General features: G+C 51.9%; 1 protein-coding gene across 1 annotated transcript in view; it reads right to left on the reverse strand.

Annotated features, from left to right (window-relative positions):
* DYNC1H1 (dynein cytoplasmic 1 heavy chain 1) overlaps positions 1-26,257 on the reverse strand; it is a 1,397,843-nt gene that overhangs the window by 347,657 nt on the left and 1,023,929 nt on the right. Inside the window, exon 64 of the mRNA XM_085626346.1 lies at positions 21,041-21,116. Coding sequence (XP_085482472.1) covers positions 21,041-21,116 — 76 coding nt within the window. The remainder of the gene's footprint in view (positions 1-21,040; positions 21,117-26,257) is intronic.

Below are 26,257 nucleotides of genomic sequence, written 5' to 3' on the forward strand. Positions count from 1 at the left end.
TTGCAGGCTGAGTGTCTGGGTGCAGGACCAAACAAAGAGTCGACATGGCACACATCACTGTGTACCATGCCCATCACCTACACTGCCAAGGCATATGTCAGCCACCCCTCTAGCTGGGTGCATTACGCCTATGGTGTGGGCACAGGAGCAGGAGCCCTGTGCCCCTACAGTACCCGGGTCCATTCCTGGGCACTGTAAGTGCAGTGCTGTCATTTAAGAATACATGGTGCTGAGAGCTTGTCAAACACGAGCTCCACAGCACCATATTGGCAACACTGAAGCCTGGGAAGTTTGGTATCAAACTTCTCAGCACATTGAACCCACACTGATGCCAGTGTAGGATTTAATGTACTAAGCACCCCAGAGGGCATCTTAGAAAATGCCCCCTTACAGCTAACTTGCAATCCACGTCTGCTCTGAGGCTGCCCAGGCTGCCACACAGCAGACACGTTGCTGGACCCCTGGGTGGGAGAGCCCCTGCTCTCCCGGGCCTGCAACAATGCACATCCTGGGTGAGGTGAGAAATCTCCTCCCCCAGGATGAGCAAAGGGAAGCTTCAAAGGCATGCCGCCAGTTGGAGTTTCCCCAGGCCACTGCAACCCCCCACTCTGGCGGGAAGCTTGGCCGGAAACCCCATACAAGGACAGGGGATGTGCCAGCCTGCCCACCCCACCCCTCAGGTGGGGGAGGCGAGGTGAAGCACATCTCCGGGCTCTCGCCATCTTGAAGATGGGAGGCCCTACCCTATCAGGATTAGGCTACTGCCCCCCTCCCACAGGAGAGAGGCAGGATAGGGGGTGTACCCACCCCAGGACAAGGACCCATTGGTCCCTGGCCTTCACCTACCTGTAACGCCCCTAAATCTAGTATTTAGGGGCCCCCTGAACCTTCCTTCCTCAGATTCCAGATAGAAAAACGACAAGAAGAGCAAGAAGAACAAAGACCTGCCCTGCAGCTGCTAAAAAGAGAAGAAGACACCAACTGCTTTGGCCCCAGCCCTACCGGCCTGTCGACTCTCGAACCTGCACCAGCGCGGCCTCCCACGTGGCCAGCAACCTCACCAACCCCGGAGGACCTGGCTACCTTTTAGCTCTAAGCCCCTGGGACTCCCACGAGTAGAGGCTCTACTCAAGAAACCTACTTGCTATCCCTGGCACCAGCCCGGGACCGCGGACCCAACACACTCTGCACCAGCCAAGCCTGGCCAGTGCCGGAGTGGACAAAGACCCAGAGGACGACCCCACGGCGACTGTGACCCAGAGTCCGGCACCCAAGGACCCCCCTCGACATCCCGGAAGAAGCCTGCAGCCTCAGAACCAAGTGCCACCCCAGCCGCGATCAACCAGAGGGTAAGATTCCCGACGTCAAAAGGCACCCCTGCACCCGGCGCCCTGCGACCCCCTGTGCCCAATCCTGGGGTACCCACCTAACCTACAACTACCCAACTTACCTCTCGAAGTGGTGGTGGCACCTGAAACCTCCTCGTCCCCGAGCCTGCAGCCTCTTTCCAAACCGGAACCTTCCCATTGATTTCCATTGAGCGCCCTAAGGCTCAAAAGCACCCTGCACCCAGCCGCCCGAGTGGCCCTGGCAGTGCCCTCTCTACTCTAACCTACTTCCCCACTTGCCCTGAGTAAGTGACCAGGAGCCCAGCTCCCACAGCCGCGTGGCTTGCCAGACAGCAGCCACCAACCAAGGCCCCCCTATCCCTCATAGGATAACATTGGGCCCAACTCTCTCTGCACCCGGCCGTCCTGAAACCGCTGAGGGTGAACCAACTGTACCTACCTGACACTGGGGGACCCCTGAGTCCATGCCCGGAATTTCAACACTACCAGTCGAGCACTTACCCTTAAACCGCTAACTTCATTTTCCTCATAGGGTAACATTGACTGGCTTTTTCTTCAAAAATCTTCTAAGTGTGAACTTTTCAAAACTGCAAAAATTCACCAAAAATCAGCCAAGTGACAAAAACGAATTTACTCACCTGCTCCTAGGTGAGCTCCCAGTGCTGGATCTTGGTGCCCAGCCCTGACTCTGAAAAGTGTTCACAACTATACTTACTTCTAACTCATTTTTCTCCCATAGGAAACCATTGCCTGCTTTTCTGTGAAATTTCTTCTAAGTGTCTACTTTTGCAAATTTGAAATATTCTTTTAAAATCGTACCATTTCTGCAAACGAAATTACTTACCTGCTTTTGATAAGGACCCCAGTCCTGGGTCTAGGCACCCAGTCCTGGATTACTAAAGTAACGATAAAGTACTCTACCTGCAATTTGAATTTCTTGCCATAGAGATCCATTGAATGTTTTCTGTGAAATATTTTCTAAGTGCTAACTTTTGAAATAGCTAAATATTATCTAAAAATCATTACAGTTATTAAGTCGACTTTCTTCACTTGATTCTGAATACTGACCCCAGGCTGGTTCTAGGATCCAGACCTGGAATTCCAAAAGTAATCTGAAAAGTAATTTATTACAAATAACCTGAACTTACCATTGAGCTCAATGCATTGTTATGTTTAGGAAATAGGATTGTTTATTGCAACCAACTGTGACTGTTTACACAAATTTATTGCTTGAAACAAAAGTATTTATATTCAACCTCTCATTCTGAGAAAGTATATTTTTACCCCCTTGTGGTTCTAAAAATAAAACAAGCATATATTTTATATATACAAATCATTGGCCTAGAGTTCAGTTATTGAGTGTGTGAAACCATTTGCTGACTGAGTGTGTACAATAAATGCTTTACACTGTCCTCTGGTACTGCCTTACTGCTCGACCAAGCTACCACTTTTGAGAGTAAGGTCATACCTAACTTTGACCTCTATCAGCCTCTGGGGGACTGTGGACTCTGTACACCCTGTACCTATTAGGGAACAGTATATACAGAGCCACTTTCTCACATTGGTGGATCAGCGGTGGGATACAAACTTGCATTTGTTGGACTACTTGGTTACCATCTGATCACACGACAGAACTCTTAAAAATTGCCTTTAGAATTCTGATTGGTTTTTCCAAAATTACTAAAAGTCTTGCTAGGGCCTTGCTTAAGTCCCATTAGAATTTTAGAAAAATAAAAGTCACTATAGTCAGGGTAGAGGGTTAGAACTGTCAGGTTAGAATGTCTCAAACAAACCCAGCTATTAGTGATAATAATAACATGGACCTGGTGGAGGAGCTCGACCTCACACCTTACTTACACTTGTCTTTCAAGGAATTGAGGTCCTTATGTAAACTCAAAAATTTACAAATGGGTCAGCATCCATCCAAACAAGGGCTCCAGGAGCTCCTGGCTGAGTATGCTAAAGACCACCCATCTGAACATGGTGATGGCCAGTCAGATGAGGAAAGGGAAACAGGGGAGGAGGACAGCAACCTCCCCATACTATTCCCTAGGGAGGAGATGGCACCCATACCCTCCAACTCAAGACATAGCATCTGGGCACCTAGAGACCACACAGGTGGCTCTGGTCCCAGAGACAACACTGGGGGACCCCCCAGTGAAGAGGACAGCCTTGTGAGGCTGGCCAAAAGAATAGATCTAGAGTCCAGGCTCCTGGCTCTAGAAAAGGAAAGGAGAGAGATGGGTTTAGCACCCATCAATGGTGGCAGCAATAATAAAAACAAGGATAGGGAGGAAACTTCTGACCTTAAAATCCCCAAATTGATTGTCCCTAAATTTGAGGAAGGTGATGATATCACCAAATGGTTCACAGCCTTTGAGAGGGCTTGTGATATCAGGAAAGTAAAGAAACCTCTCTGGGGGGCACTCCTGTGGGAACTGTTCTCTGGTAACTGCAGGGACAGGCTTCTGACTCTCTCTGGGCCAGAAGCAGGATCCTATGACCTCATGAAGAAAGCTCTGATTGAGGGATTTGGATTCACCACTGAGGAGTATAGAATTAGATTCAGGGGGGCTCACAAAACCCAGACCCAGTCCTGGATTGATTTTGTAGATTTCTCAGTGAAGACACTGGATGGTTGGTTAGCTGGACATGGTGTGCAGGATTTTACTAGATTGTACAATTTATTCATGAAGGAACATATTTTGAGTAACTGCACAAATGAAAAGTTGCATCAGCATTTGGTAGACCTAGGTCTAATTTCTCCCCAAGAATTGGGAAAGAAGGCGGACCACTGGGTCAAGACTAGGGTGACCAAGACAACCACTGGGGGTGACCAAAAGAAGGTGGTCACAAAACCTCCCCAGGGGAAAGGTGGTGAGAATCCCCAAGATAAAAAGTCTGAGTCTTCCAAAGGGCCCCAAAAACCTGTTCAGGTGGGTGGGACCCAAACTACTCCCTATGTGCCCCAACCATATAGGGGGAAGAACTTTGATCCCTTAAAGGCCTTTTGTAATACCTGTAAGAAGCAGGGACACCTAACTGTATCTTGCCCCCAAAACAAAGCCCCTAAGGCACCCAGTACAGCCACTCCTGGGACAGCAAGTATACAAATGGGATCAGAGGTGTACCCTGAGCAAATCTGGGAACACACTGAAGCAAGTTTAGTCTCCTTGGGAGAAGTGGAGTTTGCCACTGTGGCTGTGTGGCCCCCCAACTTGAAGAAATACTTACAGTACCCCTGGGTGAATGGAACTAGGGTAGAAGCTCTGAGGGATACAGGTGCCAGTGTCACTATGGTGAAAGACACACTGGTTTCCCCTGAGCAATACTTGATTGGGAAGTCTTACCCAGTCACCAACGCTGACAGTGTCACCACTAGTCATCCCATGGCCATGGTAACATTAGGCTGGGGGGGGGTTACTGGCCTGAAACAGGTAGTGGTCTCTCCAAAGTTGCCAGCTGCATGTCTGCTTGGAAATGATCTGGAAACCTCAGCCTGGGCTGAGGTTGAGTTAAAGGCCCATGCAGCCATGCTGGGCATCCCTGAATTGGTGTGTGTGCAAACCAGAGCACAGAGCAAGAGGAAGGGTGAAAAAGTAGGTTTGGAGCCTGGAATAATGGCCCAACCAACCAAGAGGAAGGGCAAGAAGACTGGGGGACCAGCTTCTGTACAGCCAAACACTCAGAACCCCTCTCCCCCTGGAGAGGATGTAGATACCTCTGAGGGAACTGAGTCCATGGAGCTTGACCCTTACCAGGTTGAACTCTTGGGCCCAGGGGGACCCTCTAGGGAAGAGCTGTGCCAGGGTCAGCAAGACTGTCCCACTCTTGAAAGCCTGAGACAACAAGCTGCTTCAGAAGCCAGGGGAGATGTCAGTGGTACCCATAGAGCTTATTGGGAAGAGGGATTACTGTATGCTGAGGCAAGAGACCCCACTCCTGGAGCCACCAGGAGGGTGGTAGTGCCACAGAAGTACAGGGAGTTCCTCCTAACTTTGGCTCATGACATCCCCCTAGCTGGACATCTGGGGCAATCCAAAACTTGGGAAAGGTTAGTGAGTCACTTTTACTGGCCCCAGATGCACCAAAAGGTGAAGGAGTTTGTCAGCTCCTGTGTTACCTGTCAGGCCAGTGGCAAGACAGGTGGCCACCCAAAGGCCCCCCTCATTCCACTACCAGTGGTGGGGGTCCCCTTTGAAAGGGTAGGTGTGGACATTGTGGGTCCACTCGAACCTCCCACAGCCTCAGGGAACAAATTCATTCTAGTAGTAGTGGATCATGCTACTAGGTACCCTGAAGCAATTCCACTTAGGACTACTACAGCTCCTGCAGTAGCCAAGGCCCTCCTGGGTGTCTTCACCAGGGTGGGTTTTCCTAAGGAGGTGGTTTCAGACAGAGGTTCCAACTTCATGTCTGCTTACCTAACACACATGTGGAAAGAGTGTGGAGTGCAGTACAAGTTTACTACACCCTACCACCCACAAACCAATGGCCTTGTTGAGAGGTTCAACAAGACATTGAAAGGTATGATCATGGGACTCCCTGAGAAACTCAAAAGGAGGTGGGATGTCCTATTACCATGCTTGCTTTTCGCCTACAGGGAAGTGCCACAGAAGGGAGTAGGTTTCTCACCCTTTGAACTTCTGTTTGGTCATCCTGTAAGGGGACCACTGTGTCTTGTAAAGGAGGGCTGGGAGAGGCCTCTTCAAGAACCCAAACAGGACATAGTGGACTATGTGCTTGGCCTAAGGTCCAGAATGGCTGAGTATATGGAAAAAGCATCCAAGAACCTTGAGGCCAGCCAGGAGCTCCAGAAGCACTGGTATGACCAAAAAGCTGCACTGGTTGAATTTCAACCAGGGCAACAGGTGTGGGTTTTGGAGCCAGTGGCACCAAGGGCTCTCCAAGACAAATGGAGTGGCCCTTACCCTATCCTAGAGAGAAAGAGTGAGGTCACCTATCTAGTTGACCTGGGCACTAGCAGGACACCCAAAAGGGTCATCCATGTGAACCGCCTTAAACTCTACAATGATAGGGCTGACATCACCATGCTGATGGTGACTGATGAAGAACAGGAAGCAGAGAGTGAGCCACTCCCTGACCTCCTATCCTACAGCCCAAAAGATGGGTCAGTAGATGGTGTGATTTTCTCAGACACCCTCTCTGCCCAACAACAGACTGACTGCAAGCAAGTCTTGCAACAATATGCTAGCCTCTTTTCCCTGACCCCTGGTCTGACAAGCTGGTGTACCCATGATGTGGACACTGGTGACAGTGCACCTGTCAAGAACAAAATCTATCGACAGTCAGATCAAGTCAAGGAAAGCATCAAAGCTGAGGTCAGCAAGATGCTGGAGTTAGGGGTCATTGAGCCTTCAGAGAGCCCCTGGGCTAGCCCAGTAGTTCTGGTCCCCAAACCTCATCAACAGGGTGAAAAGAGAGAGATGAGGTTCTGTGTGGACTATAGAGGGCTCAACTCTGTCACCAAGACAGATGCTCACCCTATCCCAAGAGCAGATGAACTGATAGACAAATTGGGGGCTGCCAAATTTCTCAGTACCTTTGACTTAACTGCAGGGTACTGGCAGATTGGCATGGCCCCAGGAGCAAAAGAAAAGACAGCATTCTCCACCCCTGATGGGCATTATCAGTTTACTGTGATGCCCTTTGGGTTAAAGAATGCCCCTGCCACCTTCCAGAGGTTGGTGAACCATGTCCTGGCTGGGTTGGAGTCCTTTAGTGCAGCTTATCTTGATGATATTGCTGTCTTTAGCTCCACCTGGCAGGATCACCTGATCCACCTTGGGAAGGTTTTAGAGGCTCTGCAGAGTGCAGGTCTCACTATCAAAGCATCCAAATGCCAGATAGGGCAGGGCACTGTGGTGTACTTGGGCCACCTTGTAGGTGGAGGCCAGGTACAGCCCTTACAACCCAAAATCCAGGCCATCATGGACTGGATAGCTCCAACAACCCAGACCCAAGTCAGGGCATTCCTTGGCTTGACTGGGTACTACAGGAGGTTTGTGAAGGGGTATGGGTCCATTGTGACCCCCCTCACAGAACTCACCTCCAAGAAAATGCCCAAGAAAGTTAACTGGACAGTTAGTTGTCAAAAGGCTTTTGACACCCTAAAAGAAGCAATGTGCTCAGCACCAATTCTAAAAGCTCCAGATTATGCCAAGCAGTTCATAGTGCAGACTGATGCCTCTGAGCTAGGGATAGGAGCGGTCCTATCCCAGACCAATGATGAAGGCCAAGACCAACCTGTTGCTTTTATAAGCAGAAGACTACTCCCTAGAGAGCAGCGTTGGAGTGCCATTGAGAGGGAGGCCTTTGCTGTGGTTTGGTCCCTGAAGAAGCTGAGGCCATACTTGTTTGGCACTCACTTCCTAGTTCAAACTGACCACAGACCTCTCAGATGGCTAATGCAGATGAAAGGGGAAAATCCAAAACTACTGAGGTGGTCCATCTCCCTACAGGGAATGGACTTTGAAGTGGAACACCGACCAGGGACTGCCCATGCCAATGCAGATGGACTTTCCAGGTTCTTCCACTTAGACAATGAAGACTCCATAGGACAAGGTTAGTCTCATCACCTTTCGTTTGGGGGGGGGTTGTGTGAGAAAGTGCCATCTTTCTTGCATGGTATGCCCCCACTTTTTGCTAAATTGCTGAATGTACTTCGATTGAGTGTACCCTGGGTTCCTGCCAATCAGGTGCCCAGGGCCTATGTTCCTTCCTTAAACCACACAAACTCCAAATTGGCAAACCCTAGCCACATGTCAGCCCCTAGTAAATGGTACCCTAGGTACCCAGGGCCTTGTGACCAGGGAAGGCCTCTAAGGGCTGCAGCACTCATTGTGCCACCCTCAGAGGCCCTGTACCCTTACACACACACACTGCCCTTGCAGGCTGAGTGTCTGGGTGCAGGACCAAACAAAGAGTCGACATGGCACACATCACTGTGTACCATGCCCATCACCTACACTGCCAAGGCATATGTCAGCCACCCCTCTAGCTGGGTGCATTACGCCTATGGTGTGGGCACAGGAGCAGGAGCCCTGTGCCCCTACAGTACCCGGGTCCATTCCTGGGCACTGTAAGTGCAGTGCTGTCATTTAAGAATACATGGTGCTGAGAGCTTGTCAAACACGAGCTCCACAGCACCATATTGGCAACACTGAAGCCTGGGAAGTTTGGTATCAAACTTCTCAGCACATTGAACCCACACTGATGCCAGTGTAGGATTTAATGTACTAAGCACCCCAGAGGGCATCTTAGAAAATGCCCCCTTACAGCTAACTTGCAATCCACGTCTGCTCTGAGGCTGCCCAGGCTGCCACACAGCAGACACGTTGCTGGACCCCTGGGTGGGAGAGCCCCTGCTCTCCCGGGCCTGCAACAATGCACATCCTGGGTGAGGTGAGAAATCTCCTCCCCCAGGATGAGCAAAGGGAAGCTTCAAAGGCATGCCGCCAGTTGGAGTTTCCCCAGGCCACTGCAACCCCCCACTCTGGCGGGAAGCTTGGCCGGAAACCCCATACAAGGACAGGGGATGTGCCAGCCTGCCCACCCCACCCCTCAGGTGGGGGAGGCGAGGTGAAGCACATCTCCGGGCTCTCGCCATCTTGAAGATGGGAGGCCCTACCCTATCAGGATTAGGCTACTGCCCCCCTCCCACAGGAGAGAGGCAGGATAGGGGGTGTACCCACCCCAGGACAAGGACCCATTGGTCCCTGGCCTTCACCTACCTGTAACGCCCCTAAATCTAGTATTTAGGGGCCCCCTGAACCTTCCTTCCTCAGATTCCAGATAGAAAAACGACAAGAAGAGCAAGAAGAACAAAGACCTGCCCTGCAGCTGCTAAAAAGAGAAGAAGACACCAACTGCTTTGGCCCCAGCCCTACCGGCCTGTCGACTCTCGAACCTGCACCAGCGCGGCCTCCCACGTGGCCAGCAACCTCACCAACCCCGGAGGACCTGGCTACCTTTTAGCTCTAAGCCCCTGGGACTCCCACGAGTAGAGGCTCTACTCAAGAAACCTACTTGCTATCCCTGGCACCAGCCCGGGACCGCGGACCCAACACACTCTGCACCAGCCAAGCCTGGCCAGTGCCGGAGTGGACAAAGACCCAGAGGACGACCCCACGGCGACTGTGACCCAGAGTCCGGCACCCAAGGACCCCCCTCGACATCCCGGAAGAAGCCTGCAGCCTCAGAACCAAGTGCCACCCCAGCCGCGATCAACCAGAGGGTAAGATTCCCGACGTCAAAAGGCACCCCTGCACCCGGCGCCCTGCGACCCCCTGTGCCCAATCCTGGGGTACCCACCTAACCTACAACTACCCAACTTACCTCTCGAAGTGGTGGTGGCACCTGAAACCTCCTCGTCCCCGAGCCTGCAGCCTCTTTCCAAACCGGAACCTTCCCATTGATTTCCATTGAGCGCCCTAAGGCTCAAAAGCACCCTGCACCCAGCCGCCCGAGTGGCCCTGGCAGTGCCCTCTCTACTCTAACCTACTTCCCCACTTGCCCTGAGTAAGTGACCAGGAGCCCAGCTCCCACAGCCGCGTGGCTTGCCAGACAGCAGCCACCAACCAAGGCCCCCCTATCCCTCATAGGATAACATTGGGCCCAACTCTCTCTGCACCCGGCCGTCCTGAAACCGCTGAGGGTGAACCAACTGTACCTACCTGACACTGGGGGACCCCTGAGTCCATGCCCGGAATTTCAACACTACCAGTCGAGCACTTACCCTTAAACCGCTAACTTCATTTTCCTCATAGGGTAACATTGACTGGCTTTTTCTTCAAAAATCTTCTAAGTGTGAACTTTTCAAAACTGCAAAAATTCACCAAAAATCAGCCAAGTGACAAAAACGAATTTACTCACCTGCTCCTAGGTGAGCTCCCAGTGCTGGATCTTGGTGCCCAGCCCTGACTCTGAAAAGTGTTCACAACTATACTTACTTCTAACTCATTTTTCTCCCATAGGAAACCATTGCCTGCTTTTCTGTGAAATTTCTTCTAAGTGTCTACTTTTGCAAATTTGAAATATTCTTTTAAAATCGTACCATTTCTGCAAACGAAATTACTTACCTGCTTTTGATAAGGACCCCAGTCCTGGGTCTAGGCACCCAGTCCTGGATTACTAAAGTAACGATAAAGTACTCTACCTGCAATTTGAATTTCTTGCCATAGAGATCCATTGAATGTTTTCTGTGAAATATTTTCTAAGTGCTAACTTTTGAAATAGCTAAATATTATCTAAAAATCATTACAGTTATTAAGTCGACTTTCTTCACTTGATTCTGAATACTGACCCCAGGCTGGTTCTAGGATCCAGACCTGGAATTCCAAAAGTAATCTGAAAAGTAATTTATTACAAATAACCTGAACTTACCATTGAGCTCAATGCATTGTTATGTTTAGGAAATAGGATTGTTTATTGCAACCAACTGTGACTGTTTACACAAATTTATTGCTTGAAACAAAAGTATTTATATTCAACCTCTCATTCTGAGAAAGTATATTTTTACCCCCTTGTGGTTCTAAAAATAAAACAAGCATATATTTTATATATACAAATCATTGGCCTAGAGTTCAGTTATTGAGTGTGTGAAACCATTTGCTGACTGAGTGTGTACAATAAATGCTTTACACTGTCCTCTGGTACTGCCTTACTGCTCGACCAAGCTACCACTTTTGAGAGTAAGGTCATACCTAACTTTGACCTCTATCAGCCTCTGGGGGACTGTGGACTCTGTACACCCTGTACCTATTAGGGAACAGTATATACAGAGCCACTTTCTCACACCATCTCCATATGCTCTGGGCTAAGCGGGAGAGCTGGGGAGAGTGTGTCCCCCCCTGTTTCTGTATATAATACATCGCAGTCATGTTGTCTGTGCGAATGAGGACTGCTTTGCCTGAAATCTGCTTTTGGAAAGATTTTAGGGCTAGAAAGATCGCCAAAAGCTCCAGATGGTTGATGTGGAGCGTTTTTTGCTGTGGCGTCCATAGACCTTGCATTGTGAGGTGTAAGAGGTGCGCTCCCCAGCCGGAGAGCGATGCGTCCGCTGTTAGAGTCACTTGGGGAACCGGGTCCAGGAACGGCCGTCCCTTGGAAAGGTTTGTGGTGTTCCACCACTGCAGAGAGTGATGTGTGCGGCCGTCCACCAACACCAGATCCGTTAGCTGACCCTGGGCCTGGTTCCACTGTTGTGCTAGGCACTCCTGAAGTGGACGCATGTGGAGTCTTGCATGGGGCACTATGAAGATGCAAGACGCCATCATCCCTATGAGCTTCATAAACACTCTTGCTGGTAGAGAGTGTTGAGGAAGGAATATTTTGCGTAAGGCTAGAATGCCTGTGATTCTGGCTGGGTTTGGATAGGCAATACCTTTTGAGGTGTCTATGGTGGCCCCGAGATATTGCTTTGTGTGAGATGGTATGAGGTGGGACTTTTGGTAGTTCACCGTGAAGCCTAGCTGATGAAGCAGTTGGATGGTGCTGTTTGTATGTTGCACGCATTGGTGGTAGGACGCGGCTTTTATGAGCCAGTCGTCTAAGTAAGGGAAGACGTGAACATGTTGACGTCTGAGGTGTGCTGCTACTACTGCTAGGCATTTGGTAAACACCCGTGGTGCAGTGGTGACCCCGAAGGGGAGAACCTTGAATTGGTAATGTTGCCCGTCCACCACGAACCTGAGGTATTTTCTGTGAGAGGGGTGTATTGGAATGTGAAAGTACGCGTCTTTCAGATCCAGTGTTGTGAGAAAGTCTCCCTGGCAGAGGAGTGGGAGGACTTGTTGTAAGGTGACCATGTGAAAGTGGTCTGAATGTATGTAGGCATTTAGAGGCCGGAGATCCAGAATGGGTCTGAGGGTCTCGTCTTTCTTTGGGATTAAGAAATATAGGGAGTAGACCCCTAGATTTCGTTGATTGTCGGGTACCTGCTCTATGGCGTGTTTCTGGAGGAGCGAGAGTACCTCTTGTTTGAGCAGTGTGGAATGCTCTTGGGACATTGGACGGTGCCTTGGTGGGATATTGGGTGGGGTAGATGTTAGCTCGAGGCAGTACCCTGACCGAATGATTTGGGTCACCCATTTGTCCGATGTTATGGACTCCCATACGTGGATAAAATCTTGTAGTCTGCCCCCGACCGGAGTGGAATGGTCTGGGGGGAGGGAAGGGGAGTCATTGTGCGGGTGGGGTGGCAGAACGGGTATTGTTGGTTTTGCCCCTGCCCTTATTGTTGTTGCCTCTGTAGCCACCTCTTTGGTTGCCCTTTGAAAAGGTATTTTGAGGAGGGGATTTGTAGGAGGTAGAGGCATTATCAGTGGAGGAGCCTCTACCTGTGCCACGAAAGGACGAGCGTCGAAAGGAACGCTTAGAGGCTTGGGTCTGGAGCGCTCCCATAGACTTCGCTGTGTCTGTATCTTTCTTCATTTTTTCGAGCGCTTCGTCTACCTTTGGGCCAAAGAGTGTTTGCTGGTCAAAGGTGTGATTAAGTATTGATGTCTGGACCTCAGGCTTGAACCCTGATATCCTGAGCCAGGCATGGCGGCGAAGCAGGACACTGGTGTTTATGGCTCTAGAAGCAGTGTCTGCTGCATCGAGGGCACACTTAATGGAGGTGTTTGTGATTAGTTTGCCCTCCTGTATCAAGTCATGAGCTTGGCGTTTGTATTTCTCTGGAAGGTGCTGCATAAGAGCCTCTAATTCATCATAGTGTGCTCTATCATATCGCGCAAGCAGTGCTTGTGTATTTGCAATGCGCCACATGTTTGCAGCCTGGTAGGCGGTGCGTTTACCAGACGCGTCCAGAAGTTTAGATTCCTTGTCTGGTGGTGGGGCATCTCCTGAGGATTGGGAGTTAGCCCTCTTTCTAGCTGTGGAGACAACTAGGGAATCTAGAGGAGCAGGGCCCTTGATGTATGCAGGGTCTGTGGGTGCCGCCTTGTACTTCTTTTCTATTCTAGGGTTTAGTACTCTGGCTCTGACAGGGTCTTTGAATACCTCTGTAGCGTGCTTGGTGACACCCTTAAGCATGGGTAAAATAGCAGTGGAACGATCTTGTAAATCAAATGTATCCAGTAGGAAGTCTTCTTCCACTGGTTCCGTGTGCATGTCCACCCCATGGTAGTGTGCTGCTCTCTGCACTAAATGGTGAAACCCTAAAGAGTCCTCTGGAGGAGACGGCCTTGATGGGTATAGGTCGTCTTGAGGTACATTGGGTACATCAGGGTTATTATAATCCTCCCATGGATCTGGGGTCCCTGGTGGGGTGGGATCCATTGGGGCGTCCCCTGGGTCATTGTCCGGGTCCCCGTCATCCGGATCTGGGGATGGGGCCGGATCGTAGTGAGGTAAAGGTGGAGGGGGTGGTGGTGGGAGGGGGGGTGGCAGTGGGGAGGGTACTCTAAGGGGAGAAGTGGCTGAGTCCCTCTTTTTGGGTGGAGGAGGAGGAGCCGGAGCCTCAAGGCGACGCTTCTTAGTAATCACAGTCAAAAGGCCAGTCTTTGGATCTCTGGACAAAGTCTTTTGTAAAGGGTCTGGTGTAAACAGAGCCAATGGCGCCGAGTCGTCTGTCGGCACCGGCGATTTCGGAACCGGAGGTTTCGATGTTCTGTGTACGCCTTGCTTTTTGGAGGTCTCCGTGTGTTTCGGCGTGGAATGCTGTTTCGGCGCCGGAGCGTCGGTGCCGACCGATTTCTGTTTGTGTTTGGTCGGCGCCGAGTGTCCAGGTTTCGGCACCGGTGGTTTCGGAGTCGAGCTGGATTTTGCAGGCTTCGGTGCCGAGTGGTGTTTATCGGCACCGGGCGTCGGCTGGCTCGATCCCGAGCTGCCGTGAGACTTTGAGTGCTTCGACACCGGGCCCGAAGGTGGGGTGATCGAGGCTTTGGTTTTGGTTTTGCCCAGGCCGGCAGGCGAGGGAGTAACCGGAGTCTCTTTGGTTTTCGGTGCGGGGCTGGGAGGGGGCATTGTACTCACGGCCCGCTGTCCTGGTGTTACGTCCTCCAGGTCGGAGTCGTCGGCCTCGGAAGCGCTGACGATGTCTTCTCCCAGTTCGGTGTGTGTCTGCCCCGAAGCTTCGGCGTCGTCTCCGAAGATGTCCGGTGGAACTGTCGAGGATGAGTGCGCCATGGTGCGTCGAGCCCTTCGATCTCGGATCGTTTTCTTCGATCGAAAAGACTTGCAGGCGGGGCAGTCTCGAGCCTCGTGTTCCGGAGAGAGGCAAAGGTTACACACCTGATGGAGGTCGGTGTGGGGAAATTTAGACCCACATTCTGGGCACTTTTTAAACGGAGTCCTTTCCATCGGCCGGGACCGGAGTCGCGGAGGGCCCGAAGGCCGGTGTCGATGTACGGGATGGAAAAAGTGCCGCTTCGAGAGATGAAGATGATGAAGGAACTCGAAGAATCGAGGATTTTCCGTCGAGGCTGGAACCGTAGAAGTTCGAAGCCGGAGCACGAAGTATCACATCCGAGCCCGATGGCGGAAAAAAACAATCTGAGGATGGAGCCGAAGCCCATGCGCAGTACGGACCGAAGGAGGAGTCACCAAACTCGTGACTTCCAAGCACGGTCCAAGAAGAAAAACAAACTGCAAACATCCGGGCCCAACACCAGATGGCGACCTATGCTAAGTGTACAATCTGCAGCTCATATGCCTCGAACATAAACATTTAAATCTTGGTGCCCTGGTTGGTACAAATGGCATTATAATTGCCATGAATTCCTGAAAATAGCCACTGAGGGCCAGGGACAGATGCTGGGTGCAACCCCAATAATAAAACATCAATGGAGAGGGGGCGTGCATAGGGCCACAAGCATACTCTATTGGTAGGTCTTGAAGATGCTGTGACAGCTTAGTGAGAGTCAAAGAAGGACTCCAGGAAACTGTTTTCCCCCAATCCAATACTTCACTGACTCTGCTGATAGTTGACAATGTTTTATAGTGTAATCAAAGCAGCTGACTGTTGGTACTACCCCTCGATGACTTCAATGGTAGGTAATAAAAAGAAAAGCATATTGCTTCTGTCCCCAATGGTGTTACAATGGTGAATTATAACATATGGCGGAATTTTACTGTTGATGTGACACTTTGACAAGGCCAGTAGGCCTGCCTTATTGAGGACACACCCTTATTATGAGATGTAACGTGTGTGTGGCTAGTAGAGGTGGGGGTACTGTTGTTTTAGGGTTCAGGACCCACCTTAATATGAGGGTGTCACCAAAAGTATTTCCATCTGATAATATATTTGTACTTTTTGTTTAGTATTTAGCAGTGGGGAACAAGTTACTTACCTTCGGTAACGATATATCTGTAAGAAACATTAGTTAGATTCCTTACCTTAGAATATCCCCAGGCGTCAGGCTGGATCCGGAAAGATTTTTTGTCAGCAGTAAACTTGCGCGTCGGTAGGCATCATCTGAGACTTCGCGTCCGTCGTCGTGATCGCCGGGATGACGTCGGAGTACTTAGACGCCGCCCTCGCGCGCTGACGTCACTTCTTGTACATAGCTTTCCGCGTCAGGAACGCAGAGCCATGCAAGAAACCGACACTGGTGCCATGAATCTAGGGATGACCTTAACCCTAGACATCAGTTCGCAGAACGGGGAGGATGGATGGGGCGGTAAGGAATCTAACTAACTAATGTCTTACAGATATATCGTTACCGAAGGGAGGTAACTGGTTCATCTGAGAGAAACACGTTAGTTAGATACCCCAGCAATATCAACACCGGTGGAGGGTCTGCGAACCAAGATCACACCAGAAAGTCCTGGAGAACAGAACGGCCAAAGAAGCAGTCTCCCTGGACTTGGCTGTCCAGGCAGTAATGCTTGGCAAACGTGTGCAGGGAGGCCCACCGTGCTGCCTGACAAATGTCCTGCAGAGGGTCTCCCCGTCCCAGGGCAGTAGTAGCCGCTGTGGCCCGAGTGGAATGGGCCCCAGCCCCACAGGAGGTTCCTTCTCAGCCAAGGAATAACAGGCTTTAATGCACACAACGACACACCGAGAGATGGTTCGCTTGTGCACCGCCCGCCCCTTCTTAGCGCCCACGTAGCCAACGAAGAGTTGGTCGTCCACCCGGAACTGTTTTGTGCGGTCCGGATAGAAGGAGAGCGCACGTTTTGGGTCCAGACAGTGGAGCCTCTCTTCCTCTTTCGGGGGGTGCAGAGGCGGAAAGAAGGTGGGCAATGTAACAGACTGGCCGATGTGAAAGGCAGTAACCACCTTAGGAAGAAAGGAAGGACGAGTCCTGAGAACAACCTTGTCCGGATGGATAGAGAGGAAAGGAGATTTAGAAGAAAGAGCCTGGAGCTCACTCACTCTTCTGGCAGAGGTGATGGCAACCAGGAAAGCAGTCTTAAGAGTCAGAAGACGAAGAGGACAATTATGAAGTGGCTCAAAAGGAGCGCACATCAGATAGGTTAACACGAGGTTCAAGTCCCACTGAGGCATTACGAAAGGGACAGGAGGAAACATGTGAGTAATGCCTTTGAAGAATCTAGCAACAACAGGGGACTTGAAAAGAGAAGGCTGATCAGGAAGCCGTAAGAAGGCAGAAACAGATTAAAGATATCCCTTGAGGGTGCCCAGAGCAGAGCACTGCTGAGCCAGGGAAAGAAGAAAGAGGAGAACCTCAGAAAGAGGGGCGGAAAGGGGATCCACAGCCTTTGCTGTGCACCATGCCACAAATTTGTTCCACCTGAAGGCGTATACCGTTTTAGCGGAGGAACGCCTGGCTGCCAGAATGACATCACAGACTTCAGGAGGCAAGTCAAATGGCATCAACTGCCGCCGCTCAATCTCCATGCATGGAGGTGGAAGGTGGACAGGTTCGGGTGGAGGACCGTCCCCTGCTGCTGCGACAGAAGGTCCTCCTGAAGAAGCGGTCGAATCGGGGGATCGATTGACAGACTGAGTAGCTCGGGATACCAGTATCTTCGTGCCCAATCCGAAGCCACAAGGATGACTTGGGCCCAGTCGCACCTGATCTTCTTCAGCACTCTGGGCAGAAGTGGTATAGGCGGAAAGGCGTACAACAGACCGCAACTCCACTCGTGAAGAAAAGCGTCTCCGAGCGAGTGCCGCCTTGGAAACTCCAACGCGCAGAACTCATGACATTGCGCATTCTCTTCGGTGGCGAATAGATCTAACCAAGGCTCTCCCCATCACTGAAAGAGGTCTTGCGCCCCATCCGAGTTCAGACGCCATTCGTGATCCATCATGCACCGGCGGCTGAGTTCGTCCGTCCTGGCGTTCAGAAAGCCCGCCAGGTGTTGAACCACCAGGGAAGGAATGCCGTCAGTGCAAACCGGATCGCCCGCAGCTCCAATAGGTTGATATGGAGCCGGGACTCTGCCGGAGACCAGAGGCCTCTGATCTCCGCCTCTCCCATGTGACCCCCCCATCCCAGGAGGGACGCATCCGTCACCACTACGTGCTCCAGTTGGGGTAGGGAGAGGGATCTGCCACTGACCCAATTGCGGACCGTGAGCCACCACTGCAACTGTCTTGCAGTGCCCTCCGAGATCAGGACGTGGTCGGACAGGTTGCCCCGATGTTGAGCCCACTGGAACTTCAGATTCCACTGCAGAGCCCGCATCCGCCACCTGTCGTGATGTACCAGCAGGATGCAGGAGTCCATCAGACCCAGCAGCCGCAGGACCATCCTGACCGAAACTCGGGATAAAGGCTGAAAGATTGGAATCAGAGCCTGAATATCCTGAGCCCGCTGTTCGGGAGGATAGACCCGAAACAGTGCAGAGTCTAGAACTGCTCCAATGAAAAGGAGCTTCTGGGAGGGACTCCGATGCGACTTCGTCACGTTGATGGAGAACCCCAGCAAATGCAGGAGGTCGGCCGTAGTCTCTATGTGGGAGACGACTGCCTGGCGCGAGCCCGCCTTCAACAACCAGTCGTCGAGATAGGGGAAGACTGGAACCCCTAATCTGCACAGATGGGCTGCGACCACCGCCATCACTTTCGTGAACACCCGAGGGGCACTGGTGAGGCCGAAGGGGAGCACGGTAAACTGAAAGTGCTTGTGGTCTACCGTGAACCGCAGGTAACGCCGGCAGGACGGGGATGTGGAAATACGCGTCCTGCAAGTCCAACGCTACCTTCCAGTCTCCAGGGTCTAGGGCACTAGGGCAGCCAGAACCTGAGCTAAAGTGAGCATCTTGAACTTCTCCTTCCGGAGGAAGGAGTTGACGCTCCTGAGGTCCAAGATAGGGCGTAGGCCCCCCTTGCCCTTCTTGGGAACCAGAAAGTAGTGGGAGCAACAACCCCGTCCTACTTCTGGGCCAGGAACGTGCTCGATGGCCCCCTTGGCCAGGAGGGCCGTAACTTCCTGTGGTGGCATTCCTGGGGTCACCTCGAAAGGGAGGGAGTAGCCCCTTCGGACGATTTGCAGCACCCTCCTGTCCAACGTGATGGTACACCAGTGGAGCAGGTGATGGCGAATTCTGCCTCCCACTGGCGTGGAATGTGCCTGAAAGGTCGGACTAGGAAGGCTTCGAGGCAGATGCTGCGGGAGCAGATGTGGACTGACCGGCTCTCTGTTCCCCTGCTCCACCACAGCGGAATCCACGTCCGCGACCGCGTTGAGGGACTGTGGAGGGCTTGGACCAAGTGCCCATCAGAACGTCAGTGAGTGCCTCATTTAATTGCAGTCGAGGCTCCGAAGAGCTTACTGGAGGTTGAAGCACCTCAGTGAGGTTAGTCCTCACGGCCACTGCAGGGAGCTCCAGGTGAAGGGTTTCGGCAGCCCTGCGCAGCACCACAGAAAAAGTTGCACCCTCCTCCGTAGCCACGGAGGGAGGAGAGATGAAGCCAGTGTCAGGCGAAGTGTCGAGACCACTGGCATCCCCCAGCTCGTCTGCCCAGTCCTGACTTAACTGGCACTGCTGTGCCAGAGGGTCCTCCGACCCCTCCCAGTCCTCCCCGTCATCCGCCTCCTGGTATACAGGTAGAAAGGACGGAGCCGGGTGGTAGATGAAATGCTCATCCATCGGCGCCGCTCCGACGCCAGACCCGGACTAAAACTGGGGACAGCATCGTCCGAAGACTGCGCCGGAGGCGGCACCATAGGGGTCGGCGCCAGCGGAGGGGTTGTAAGGTCAACTGGCATCGACCGGGATCCAGGCCTGGATCCCACGGGGACCAGCGGCATTGGGACCGAAGCTGCCGGCTCGCTAGGTCTCCCAGTCAGACCTGCGGGGCCCGAAAGCGTGTCGGCAGGCCACGACGGCGGAGCGAGACTCCTCATGGCCACGAGGAAGTCCCGGATCTCGCCCAGAGTCACATTAGGCCCAGTGACCGGAGGGTATGGGGCCAGACGCGACACCGCGCGGGTGGTGCCACCCAAACCCTCAGCCGAGTCGCGTGACAGAAGAGCGGTGTCGCTTCTTCGACTTCTTCTTGCTGTGCCTCGACTTACCTTAATTCGAGCACTTAGAACCCGATGAGCGGTGAGCGGTGATGACTTCGGCTCCGCGACCGGTCCCTCGACCTCCTCCTCGACCGGGAGCTCAAGCGGCCGGGGTGCTGACTGCCGGATCTTGAGGAGCTTGTGGGACCGCTCCCGCCAAGCCTTCGAGGTCAAGGCCCAGCAGTCGGGGCATGACTTGTCATCATGGTCGGCCCCAAGGCAGTAGAGACACCGACGGTGGGGGGCGGTGACCGGCACCAGGAGTCGAGGTCGAATCGAAAGAATAGACCAAAAAAGTCCAAAAAGTTAGTCAAAAAGTGACTAAAGGGTATGCTCTTCCCGGATCTGCGCTTACTGGCGCGAAAATAAGGACTGACGTCAGTGTGCGAGGGCGGCGTCTAAGTACTCCAATGACGTCATCCCGGCAATCACGACGCCGACGAGGGACGTGGAGTCGCAGATGACGCCTACTGACGCACAAGGGTACTGCTGATGAAAAATGTTTCCGGATCCAGCCTGGGGATATTCTAAGGTAAGGAATCTAACTGACGTGTTTCTTTCAGATTGTGTGTAATAAAATTAATTTTCCTTTGCAAAAGCAAAAACACTGACAGAACAATAATGTCTTGAGTGTTTGGATTACTAGCCCCCACCACCTCCCATGAACAGGCAAGGTCTACTCTGCTTCACTTCCCTGAGAGGGACAAGTGCTACAATGGGGTACTTGGGTACCTGCAAAGAGAAATTTGCAAACATCACTTGAAGGATTCACACCCTTTGCAACTAATAACCCAAATTCTGACAGGGGGCATTGTGGACTTATGGCAAATGTCATTCACGTTCTGTCTACACAGACGCTCACTAAAAGTAAAAGGTTTTGCAATCCAGACTCACCAACTAGATGGCAGAATTATGCAGAGAATGTGAATTTAGAATTAATTTCAACCCTGCAAAACTGCACCCTTCAAGGTCACAAATGTGAAATGGCAAGAATACCAATGTTAAGATATCAAAAGCCTGAAAAGACTAGCCTGTTTAGAGGTTAAAAGTGGTCATTCAAAAACATATGAATCTTAGAAGGATCAAACATTTTAAAAAAAAAAAGAAAAAAACTTATTACATGTTAAATGTTAGGATTATAGAAAGTGCCAAGGTTGGCTACTTTATTTTAACCGGACAGATTAAATTATTAAAGCATTATTATTGTAGCTTACCATGCTGCAATATTTGAAATATACTTACTTGCAGGTTTTTCTTCAGTCCAGATATATGGAACGGTTTGTTCTGGTGAACTACTATCCAACCAAATACAAAATTGCTGTTTTGAGAAAAAAGAGAAAGAATAGTAATATAGTGGAATGCCAATTGGCAAGAGAAAACAGGCAAGAGAAAATATTAAAAAGCCATACTTAAGTTAGTTACCTAACCTTATTGGCTAGAATCCTCCCAAACAATATGGAGGATTTTCAAAGGAGGGGGTTACTTTAGCTCAGGGAACCTTAGGGGTGGTCCCGGCTGAGAGGGGACACACCTCTCTTGCTTTCTAATTTTCCCGTCGACCTTGCAGTCAAAACTGGGGCTTGGTCGGGTGGGTAGGAGTCTCCACCTGCTGGAGACTCCCTGGTCAGCATAACAAAGGTCAGGAAGCCTTTGAGGATCACCGCCCCGCCTATGCTGTTGTGGCTTGGGGGTAGATGTGAGGCACCTCCACCCAGAGTAGGCTTTATTTCTGACCCAGGAGAGCAAAAGGTTCCCCCCCTCAGGGGGGTCAGAATCATGTCTAGAGATGGCAAGCGGATACAGATCAGTCAGGCACACACTAGTGGTTTGGTAGGTTTGCACAGGGCACCTCTGAGTGCATTTAATAATGAATCCAACACTGGCATTAGTGTGGGCTCACTCATCTGAGATGTTTAGTACCAAACGTCTTGGAAATGGGTGAAGCCACCATGGAGCTGTGGAACTCTCATTGACAAGCACCCATCCCATGTACTCAGTATGGCTTCACTGTGCACGTATAATGTAAAGAATAGACTTAGACACTATAGGATCATATCTGCTCATGCAGTTATGCCCTCACATGATGTATAGTGCACCCTGCCTCAGGGCTGTAATGCCTGCTGTAGGGGTGACTTACCTATGCCTCATGCAGTGCTGGTAGGCCTGGCACAAAGGGATGTGTGCCAGGTTGACTCTTCAAATTCATCTGCACCAAAACACGCAGGCTGCAGTGGTAGAATGCATGTGTTGGGTGAAGGGTCTACTAGGGTGGCACAATACATGCTGCAGCCCTTAGAGCACCTTTCCGGTCATAAGGCCCTTGGTACCACTGCCACCTTTTAAAAGGGTCTTACAGGTTTGCCATAGGTGTGCCAATTGTGGAAATAAAGGTACAGTTTTGGGAAAGAACACAGGCATCAAGGCACAAGTTACTACTTGTGTAACGATATATCTGTAAGAGAAATTAGTTAGTGATAGATTCCTTACCTTAGAATATCCCCAGGCGTCAGACTGGATCCGGAAAGTTTTTGTAGCAATACCCCTGCGTGTCAGTAGGTGGCGTGGTGCAGCTCCGCGTCCGTCGCAAGCGCCGAGATGACGTCACGGAGACTACTTAGGCGCCACCCATGCGCGCTGACGTCATTTCTGTACACGACTTTCCGTGCCAGGAACGCAGAGCCATGCAAGAAACTGACCACTGGTGCCATGAAACTAGGGCCCTAAAAAGGGGGGATGACCTTAACCCTAGAAATCAGTTTGCAGAATGGGGAGGATTGGTGGGACGGTAATGAATCTATCACTAACTAATGTCTCTTACAGATATAGCGTTACACAAGTAGTAACTTGTGCATCTGAAAGAGACACGTTAGTGATAGATTCCTTACCTTAGAATAGATACCCCAGCAATACCAACCCTGGTGGTGGGTCTGCGAATAGATTACACCAGAAGGTCACGGAGAAAAGAACGGCCAAGGAAGCAGTCTCTCCGGACCAGACTGTCAAGGCAGTAATGCTTGGTAAACGTGTGCAGCGAAGCCCACGTAGCTGCCTGACAAATGTCCTGCAAGGGGACGCCACGTCCCAAGGCTGTAGTAGCTGCAGTTGCCCTGGTAGAATGGACATGCAGCCCCACACGAGGCTCCTTCTGAGCCAACGAATAACAGGCCTTGATGCAGAGAACCACCCACCGAGAGATAGTCCGTTTGTGCACAGCCCGACCTTTTTTGGTGCACACATAACCAACAAAGAGCTGGTCATCTACCCGGAACTGTTACGCGCGGTGGAGCCTCTCTTCCTCTTTTGAAGGATGCGAAGGTGGGCAAAGTGATGGTGTGCCCGATGTGGAAGGGCGTGACAACCTTTGGCAAAAAAGAAGGACTGTCCTTAAAACCACCTTGTCCGGATGAACAGAAAGGAAAGGAGGTTTGGAATAAAGAGCCTGGAGCTCACTCACTCTTCTGGCAGAGGTGACAGCTACCAGGAAAGTCGTCTTGAGAGTGAGAAGACGCAAAGGACAGGTATGAAGGGGCTCAAAGGGAGGGCACATCAGATATGTCAAGACCAGGTTTAAGTCCCAATGTGGCATTATGAACGGGAGGAAACATGTGCGTAACGCCTTTTAGGAAACGGTTAACAACTGGGGACTTAAAAAGAGAAGGCTGATCTAGAAGCCATAAAAAGGCGGAGATGGCCGAAATATAACCTTTATTAGTGCCCAGAGCAGAGCCCTGCTGGGCCAAAGAAAGAAGGAACACAAGGACAGAAAGTGGATCCACAGCCTTAGTTGTGCACCATGCCACAAACTTGTTCCACCTGTAGGCGTATACCGTTATAGTGGAGGGACACCTGGCTGCCAGAATGACATCAAAGACTTCAGGAGGAAGATCAAAAGCTGTCAACTGTCACCGCTCAATGTTCCCGCATGGAGGTGGAGGCTGGGCAGGGTCGGGTGGAGGACCGTCCCCTGCTGCTGAGACAGAAGATCCTCCCGAAGACGCAGTCGTATCGGGGAAAGCTCGGGATACCAGTATCTTCGTGCCCAATCTGGAGCCATAAGGATGACTTGGGCCCGGTCGGGTCGAATCTTCTTCAGCACTCTGGGCAGAAGTGGTATAGGCAGAAAGGCGTACAATAGACCGCAACTCCACTCGCGACTAAAAGCGTCGCCAAGCGAGTGCCGCCTTAGAAATTCCAACGCGCAGAACTGAAGACACTGCACGTACTCTTCGGTGGCGAATAGATCTAACCCAAGGCTCTCCCAACTGCTGAAAGAGACCTTGCACCACTTCCGAGTGAAGACGCCATTTGTGATCCATCAAGCGCCGGCGGCTGAGTTTGTCCGCCCTGGCATTCAGAGAACCTGCCAAGTGTTGAACCATCAAGGTGATGCCTTGATGTTCCAGCCATGTCCAGAGGCGCAGAGCTTCCTGACATAGGGTCCAGGACCCCACCCCACCCTGTTTGTTGCAATACCACATGGCGGTGGTGTTGTCCGTGAACACCTACACCACACTTCCCCAGACAGAGGGAAGGAATGCCTTCAGAGCAAGTCGGATCGCCCGAAGCTCCAACAGATTGATATGGAGCCGGGACTCCGCCAAAGACCAGAGGCCTCTGATCTCCGCCTCTCCCAAGTGGCATCCCCATCCCAGGAGGGACGCATCCGTCACCACTGTGTGCTCCGGTTGGGGAAGGGAGACGGGTCTGCCATTGACCCAATCGCGATTCATGAGCACCACTGCAATTGCTGTGCAGTGCCCTCCGCGATCTGGACATAATCGGACAGGTTGCCCATATGCTGCGCCCACTGGAACTTCAGGTCCCACTGCAGAGCCCGCATATGCCTTCTGGCATGTGTCACCAGCAGGATGCAGGAGGCCATCAGGCCCAGAAGCCGGAGGGTCATCCTGACTGAAACCCGGGACAGAGGCTTAAAGATCGGAATCATTGCCTGAATATCCCAGACTCGCTGCTCGGGAGGATAAACCCGAAATAGCATCGAATCCAGAACTGCTTCGATGAAGGGGAGCTTCTGAGAGGGACGCAGGTGCGACTTTGGCACGTTGATGGAGAACCCCAGCAAATGCAGGAGGTCGGCCGCAGTCTGAAGGTGGTTGACGACTGCCTGGGGCGAGCCCGCCTTCAACAACCAGTCGTCGAGGTAGGGGAAGACTGACACCCCCGACCTGCGCAGATAAGCTGCAACCACAGCCATCACTTTCGTGAACACCCAAGGGGCGCTGGTAAGGCCAAAGGGGAGCACGGCAAACAAAGTGCTCGTGGCCTACCGTGAACTGCAGGTAACGCCGGTGGGCCGGCAGGACGGGGATGTGAAAATATGCGTTCTGCAAGTCCAACGCTACCATCCAGTCTCCAGGGTCGAGGGCAGTCAGGACCTGGGCCAGAGTCAGCATTTTCAACTTCTCCTTCCGGAAGAAGCGATTGACGTTTCGGAGGTCCAAGATGGGGTCAGGCCCCCTTTGTCCTTCTTGGGGACCAGAAAGTAGTGGGAATAACAACCACTCCCTACTTCCGGCCCAGGAACACACTCGATGGCCCCCTTGGCCAAGAGGGCTGTGACTTCCTGCTGGAGAAGTACCAAGTGATCCCCCGACATGCGCTGGCACCGAGGTGGCATGGCTGGAGGGGAGGACTGAAAGGGAAGGGATTAACCCCTGCGAATGATCTGCAACAACCACTTGTCCGATGTGATATCGCACCAGTGGGGAAGGTGGTGCCGGATCCTGCCACCCACCGGCGTGGGGTGCTCCACAAAGCTCGGATTAGGAGGGTTTGGAGGTAGAAGCAGCGGGGGCGGAGGTGGACTGACCCCCACTCTGATTCCCAGACAAGAAGCTGCGTCCGCGGCAAGGCTAGTTCTGCACAGGTTTGCTGAAGGAACGTGCCTGGGCGCCTCTGCCGTGGCCACGAAAGGAACGAAACCCAGGAGTGGCCGGGCTTTTTGCGGAAAGACCCAAGGACTTGGCCATGGCCCGCGAGTCCTTAAAACGCTCCAGTGCACTGTCGGCCTTATCGCCAAACAGGCGAGTGCCATCAAAGGGCATGTCCATGAGCGAGCTGCGGACATCTGGCAAGAACCCGGTAGATCGCAAACAGGCATGGCGACGAAGCGCCACAGTCGTAGAAATCGTCCTACCCAGTGAGTCCGCGGTGTCGAAACCACACCGAATGGCGACACTTAGCCGCATCCTTACCCTCAGCAACAGCTTGGGACAGCACAGCGTGGGTCTCAGGACACCGAGGCAACACCTGTGCAACTGTATCCCACACTGCGTGGGAATAGCGGCCCAATAAGCAGGCGGTGTTCACTGACCGCAGCCCCAAGCTGGCCGATGAGAACAACTGCTTACCGAACTGTTCTAGCTTCTTAGAGTTCTTATCCGGCAGAGCCATGGGACAGGCACTCTGCGACGTCAAAGCTTGGATAACCAGGCTCTC

The sequence above is a fragment of the Triturus cristatus genome, chromosome 9, assembly GCF_964204655.1.
Source record: "Triturus cristatus chromosome 9, aTriCri1.1, whole genome shotgun sequence".
Classification (NCBI taxonomy): domain Eukaryota; kingdom Metazoa; phylum Chordata; class Amphibia; order Caudata; family Salamandridae; genus Triturus; species Triturus cristatus.